The 7,187-nt window shown below is 43.4% G+C and overlaps 1 protein-coding gene across 1 annotated transcript in view; it reads right to left on the bottom strand.

Annotated features, from left to right (window-relative positions):
• LOC125040234 (proton-coupled folate transporter-like) overlaps positions 1 to 6,595 on the bottom strand; it is a 9,363-nt gene extending 2,768 nt beyond the window's left edge. The window contains exons 1-7 of the mRNA XM_047634786.1: positions 6,461 to 6,595; positions 6,225 to 6,353; positions 6,007 to 6,111; positions 5,798 to 5,895; positions 4,580 to 4,688; positions 1,386 to 1,553; positions 884 to 995 (exon numbers count right to left, since the gene is read on the bottom strand). Of these exons, the coding sequence (XP_047490742.1) occupies positions 884 to 995; positions 1,386 to 1,553; positions 4,580 to 4,688; positions 5,798 to 5,895; positions 6,007 to 6,111; positions 6,225 to 6,353; positions 6,461 to 6,520 (781 nt within the window). The 5' untranslated portion in view covers positions 6,521 to 6,595. The remainder of the gene's footprint in view (positions 1 to 883; positions 996 to 1,385; positions 1,554 to 4,579; positions 4,689 to 5,797; positions 5,896 to 6,006; positions 6,112 to 6,224; positions 6,354 to 6,460) is intronic.
• Positions 6,596 to 7,187: the final 592 nt, after the last annotated feature.

Below are 7,187 nucleotides of genomic sequence, written 5' to 3' on the forward strand. Positions count from 1 at the left end.
GTGTTGGTGGAAGGATTGAGGACGAAGGAGAAAGAGAGAGAATCCTGGTGGAAGAAGGAAGGACGAAGGGAAAAGACAGATAATGCTGCTTGAAGAAGGGTGGACGAACGGGAATCGGAGACATTCCAGATGAGGAAGGGTGAAGATGATGCAGGTTGTGTCTTGACCGCCTTTGAAAGTCATATAACATAACTATGTCAATCCTACACTCCCTGTATATTAACACCTCATGTGTTATCAGTCTTATCTCCATAAGTCTATGTTAATCCGTCTGCGACCGGTGCTCAAGTGATATCCCTACCAAAACTATCCAAAACCTCTCTGTTATGTTCCCCAACACTCTCCCTGCCTAGTCTCTGTGTCTAATATATCCTTGTCATCTTGGATTGCCCCTCTGCAAGCAAATCCTTGGGATTAACCGAGCTCTAAGGACACTTCTGCCAGCCCGTCTCCGTAAGTAGCTCAGTCGCTGCTGCCATAATAAAACATATAATCGAGAAGACTCAGTTCCTTGCTATATCCCCTCTAGAACCGCTGGGAATGTCCCGAGACACCCAGGCCTTCTTCTGAACCATTCGCCGTCATAGACACTGCCACTGAATTTGCAAAGTCCTCACTGCTACATTCACTTCTGCAGTAATACGCCAGCTATTACACTGGTGAGCGAGAAGGAAGGTCGAAAGAGAACGGAGGAAGGAGAGGACTATATGGTAAACAAGGATGCATATCAATGTGATGATGGTGATGCAAAGGCAGCAAAATAATGAACAAAGTCAATAAAAAAGAACATTAAAATTCTATGAAGGAAATTGAAACGACAATAGGATTGCTATAATTCAATGTAATGCAGTGAAATCAAAGATCATAAAGAAGAACCACTCACCATTATCACTGAATTTCACAGATTCCGCAGTGAAGACGAGCATGAGGAGGCAAATAGCCAGGAGTCCCAGCGCCAGCCCGTACACTGCTACATACCCACCCGCCGCATACATCTGGCCAGGTAATGTGGTGATTACTGATCCCGCTGTTTCCTTGCAAGTGCTCTCCTACACAGGGATTCGAACCCACTAAAGCAACACCAAGTAAAACCAACTTAAATGCAAGAGACTCAAAAGGATTGTCATATGAGGATTATGTTGGCTCTATAGCTGTTACTATCAACCCGTGCTGGAGATAATTTCCAGGAGCAGGGATTCAGAAATTACCAGTTACCTGGACCATTACACTACCTGGTTTGGATCCTTGTCAGTTGGATTGTTGTGCATATATATCAATATTGCATTATTCCATTTAAGTGGCCAAAGAATCACTGTATCTAACCAGTGTAGTAATTACTTCCGTAAGCATTTAGCTAATTAAATCCACAAGACTTTTACACCCACCTGGCCGCTGACCACCCTGCCAGTAGGCGACCCGAAAGCAATGAAGATCTTGAGGATTCCCAGCCTGTAGGTCCGGTTGGCCTCCGTGGTGACGTCGGAGATGCAGGCGAAGACGAGCATCTGGAAGGAGCCCATCGCCCCTCCGAGGGAGTAGAGGAACGGCGCCACCTGAAGAAAAGCCGCTTACATATACATACACACATATATGTTGATGAATAAATTAATCACACACACACACACAGACATATATATATGTGTGTGTGTTTATGTATATATATATGTGTGTATGTGTGTGTGTGTGTGTGTGTGTGTGTGTGTGTGTGTGTGTGTGTGTGTGTCCTCCTCAACAAGGGGCTAATGCCATCCACCCTTCACTTCCAACCACGGGGGTCCATGATTGTGAGTCTCCAGGCAGGCCCCTCGGCCCATCTCTAATTCCTCGAGCTGTCCAAGTCATGACCTCCACCCATGATTGTCTTGCAAAGAGACCTGATGGGCAGGGTCATCCACAACAAGGGGAAAGGAGTTGGGTGCCCATATAGCAGAGTTGGCGGTCCCAGATTATGCATGTAACAGGTCGCATGCCAGTCTCAGAAATAGCCGTCATTTGGGCACATGCCTGCCAACTGTACCGCAAGATCCAGCATAGGGACTTGTTACAAAAGACATCAAGACGAGACTCCAAGGCACTAGATAGCATCCAGGTTTTGCTTCCATATAGCAAAATTGGCAGAATCAGGGCCATGAAGACATAGCTTGGTCCTTCTGATTAGGTACTGACATCTCCAAATGCACTTATTGATCGGGTTCATGGCTCCTGCTACCAGACCAATCAGTCTACTGACTTCTTGGTCTGACAGGCCAGAAAAATGGACTACACTATCGAGCTATGGAAAGCTCTCTGTGACTTCAACGTCCTCACCGCAAGTGTGTATCGACTGAACAGGTTCCTCTAACAGGCCCCCAAATTCCTGAATCTTGGTCTTGGTCCAGAAGGCCATATAGGCTTCATATCACTGCTAAATGTACCAAGAGCCACCACCAGTGATTCCAGAGACTCAGGATAGCAACATCGTCGGTAAGGTCAAGATCTGTGACCTTGATATTGCCCAGTGTTGTTCCACATTAACTTTGGATAGTAGTTCTGCCCATTATCCAGTGCATGCAAGTGTTGGTGCAAGGACACAGCCTTGCCTCACCCCTTAATTAACTGGGAAGAAGTTTGACAGGCCCCCAACACACTTTACAGTTTTTTCAGTACCAGTATATAGGCTTGCTATTTGGCCAATAATCTGTGTGGGGATTTCCGACACCTCCAGCCTTTAGCAGTTCAGCAGGGATATCACATATGGCTGTGGCTTTCCCTCCTTTTAGCTTAGAAAAAGCCAAATTAATCTCAGTTAGGATAGGACGTTACTTGCTGATGGGTAGATCCAGCACAGGTATTGTGATACCACTTGCATCCAAAGTAACTGTTGGAGGGTCTCCTTGGTACGCCTGCTCAAAATATTCAATCCAACGTTAACAAACCCCAGCATGATCTAAGATGATCTATCTATCCACTAAGAGGACTGCAGTCATCTGTGAGGAGGTCTTAGGGTTAGTTTTCTCAGGGCTTGGTAGGCAGGGCAAAAGTCATTTACCAAGAAATGGCCTTCAACCTCCTCAGCAAGTTTCCTGATGAACTCTTCATTTTCCCTTCTCAGCAGCGTCTGAGCAACACACTTCTGTGGCCTCCAGTGTCTCCAGTGAGATAAAACTCTGCCTTGACCTCGGGAGTTTACCAGTGAATTCCTGCACTGCTTCAAGTGTTTCGTGCTGAAGGACTCCCACAGAACTACTGGGTCTGTCAGGTTTTCGAGTTCTGTGAATTGATCAGAGACTGCCGTGGCGAACCCTCAGGCACACTCCTCCCCCCTCAATCTGTTCAAGTGAAAGTCCCTAGAATGGTCACTGGTAGGACGAGTTTTGAAGTGGACCCATAAGGTAGCTACAACCAGCCTACGGTCAGTGCCACAGAACTCGGCACTGACTTTGGTCACAGGACCCGAATCCCAATACTATGTCCAGTAATGTGGGTTGAAGCACTGTTACCAGGAGCCAGAAAACCTCAGTCTCGGGAAGGTGTTCTCGCTGTTGGGATCAACTCCCGAGCCATGGGGACCGACAGACATCTCATAGCCAGCTCGATCATAGCCAGATACTGCATTGAAGTTGCCCACTACAATGCAAATGTCTAGCCAGGGACAACTGTCTGCCACAGATGTGAGATTTGCATAAAATGCTTCTTTCACATCGAGTTTGCAAACATCGGTAGGAGCATACACAGCAATAAGAGACATGAAGCAAAAAGCATGATTCAATTTCATTGCCATAAAATGCTTATCAACCAGTGTTACCCCAACTACCGACGGCTGAAGTCGCCTAGAGATGGCTATGGCTACTACCTGGAGATGATGTCCATTGCCCCGGCCCGACCTGTAGTAGGCGTACCCACCCATATTGATCTTGCTGCTGCCAGGTCTTCTCACCTTCAAGAGGTTCATCCTGGCGCAAGGACTGGATGTTCCAAGCAGCTACCCAGACAGCTTGCCTGAGGTTATGCCTCGGCCAGTCGCTGCAGGCAGCAGACTGTGGGACCCAATGTCCACCTGAGGGGTTCTCTTGGGCTTTGCCCCACAAACCTCATAATGGGTTGGCGCAGGCAGGACGAATAACTTTCACTCCCATCCTGAGCCCCAACATTTGCTTTCCCATATATACATATATATTTATGCATACATATATATATATATATATATATATATATATATATATATATATGCTCATTTTGAGCACGGTTCCTTTCTAGCAACAAGAAAGTGCCACTTACCCCGTTCCATTACCAGTATTGGTCATCAAGCTGAAATGTGCATGTGTATAGGCTGTTCATAAGATTATAGCAAAAGATCAATCATATATGAATTTGAATGAATGCATGTATAGACACACACACACACACACACATATACATATATATATATATATATATATATATATATATATATATGTTATCAAAATGCAGTCATTGAATGAATATTAGTATTGAAAGTTATTTTAGAAACTTGTTTACCGGATCATCTATATGCAAATCATGTTCACAAGGGGCAAGTATTCATGACATCCACTGTTCCAGGAGATCTAACACTACGTACGACAGTGAGTTCGGTAGGAGAGTAAATGAACACGGAGGCGAAGAACAGGATAAGAATGTTCAACGTTTTCGTCACCAGACTCAGGTAAAGGAAGGGCTTCCGACCGTACCTTGAGAGAGAGAACATAATAGGAATTGCTATGTATAAGTTTACAGTTTTCCAGATAGGATCTCGGTTCAAACGTTTCAGTATGTGTTTTGCTTAGTTTTTGTGTTCGTTGTATATCACTGCATTTCCTTAAACTTCATTGTCGTGCATCTAAATTTTACCTAGGAAATTCATCAGTCTAGACCAGGGCTACTCAACTATTATAAGCAAAGGTCCAGTTAGACAAGCTCCAATGTACGCATAGGTCCGGACATTTTTATTACATGAAATATAAAAAAGAAAACAATCTCATAATTTTCCCTGAAAAAAAGACCCTGGCTGTTGTGGCCCCTTCCTTTAAATCACTCACTCACTCATTCATAACTTTCCTTGAAAAAAAGACATTGGCTGTTGTGGCGCCTTCCTTCAAATCACTCACTCACTCACTCATTCATAATTTTCCTCGAAAAAAAAGACATTGGCTGTTGCGGCGCCTTCCTTCAAATCACTCACTCACTCACTCATTCATAATTTTCCTCGAAAAAAAAGACTGGCTGTTGTGGCGCCTTCCTTCAAATCACTCACTCACTCACTCACTCATTCATAACTTCCCTGAAAAAAAGACATTGACTGTTGTGGTGCCTTCCTTCAAATCACTCACTCACTCATAACTTTCCCTCTTAGAAAAAAAAAAAAAAAATTACAAATTCCTCTCCCCGTGTTCTTCCTTATCAGTCACACCCAACAAGTCCTGGCAAGATTCTTTCTTACTTGCATCGTGATATAGATAAAAGTTATCCTCAGTGAACACTCCACTGCTCTCTCCTGGGCAAAAACTATGACCCCTCAAAAAAAAAAATCTCAAAACTTTTAGAAACCTCTCAAGACTTTTTGAAAATGAAATTAAGAACTTAGATATGAAAAAAAAATCAACACTACAGTAACCAGGACCTTCATGCTATTTAACTAGAATTTTCTCTTCCTGGGGTCTGAGGTCCAACTGCAACACTCAGAAGGTCCGGATCCGAACCGCGGTCCGCCAGTTGAGTACCCCTGGTCTAGACCATTAACATTATCAAATGTGTATCACTTTGTATAGAAATCGTGTTGTTCTCTTAAAAGTAGCCTTACCTGTCAGAGAAGGGGCCGATGTAGAGAAGCAGAAACATTGCGACCAGGTTCTCTGCCAGTGTAGCAGAACCCTGATATCTCGACGCAACTTGTTGTACCTGCCGAATGAAGACCATTGCAGTATTTAGCTTGGAGTTAAGCTGAAGCCAGGATAACATGGTAATGGTTATGTTTTGACAAACCTTAGATTGGGGCATTGTACTTTTTACCTCAATTTCGTCATCTGGATGATTATAAAGTTCTTTGCAGATATCTTCTGGTTTGCTGAGGGTCACCAGACAGCTCTTTTCTGCTATAAGGGACTCTGTCATGGCCTGCAAATTGTGAACGTAAAGTATATATAAGTATATAATACTATAGCAATAAAAATCAAGTTAGTGAAGGTGGCTTGTGATGCAAAAAAAATGAAACAGAAAAACTGACTTACAATAGTGCCAAAGTGGACAATGGCATGCAGTAGCAACAGCGGCTCGTAGGTGGTGGCAGCCCAAAGCTTCTTCATCGTCGATATGGCTGTGCCTCCGTCGCCCTTAGCCTCCCTGTGCACCCCATCTTTCTGATAATGATATTGGCCATTGCAGCTTTCATTTGCACAGGGCACATTGCATACCTACATCAGCAAACAAATAGTGTTTCAAGGAATTATCATATGTTCAAACTTACATCTATTTCTTCCTCTTTCCCCAGTGAAGGGTTGATCTCAATTTCCGGAGAAGTGTCCATTATTTCCCCAGTGAATGGAGGTAGTAGGTGGAGGTGGAGAGGAGGAGGAGGAGGAGGAGGAGGAGGAGGTGGATGAGGAGGAGGAGGAGGAGGTGGAGGTGCAAGCGCCGTGGAGGAAGTGACGAGGCGACTAAGAGATTGAAAGGTCTGTCTCCCGAGTACTTTGCGCGGCGTCTCGGGGCAGAAAGTTGCCACTGATAGCCTGATACGACGGTGACCTTGCACAGTACGAAGAGCTTCACTTGACTCGTTAACTTATGGAATGTGGAAGAGAAAATTAGATTTGAAGATTTATATGAAATTTAAGAATGTAACTAAAAAAATCTTTTAACTAATTTGTGCTATCTTTTGGTGTTCAGATCGAAACCTGTTTACATAAATTATAAGTTTGCTTATGTCAACTATTTTTCTAGCGTAACTGGCATATAGTCACTGGTTATATTAACCCTTTGAGTCCTGCTTAACGATCTAGACCTTGCCACTGCCTAAAGGTGAACGCATTATTCTTATATATATATATATATATATATATATATATATATATATATATATATATATATATATATATAACATAGAAACTAAAATATATAACATACATGAAAAAAGGAAAATTGGGATGGAATAATAAAGGTACTCGAGATTTCACAGGAATCACGATTTGTTTGGG

This window comes from Penaeus chinensis, chromosome 28 (assembly GCF_019202785.1).
Source record: "Penaeus chinensis breed Huanghai No. 1 chromosome 28, ASM1920278v2, whole genome shotgun sequence".
Lineage (NCBI taxonomy): Eukaryota > Metazoa > Arthropoda > Malacostraca > Decapoda > Penaeidae > Penaeus > Penaeus chinensis.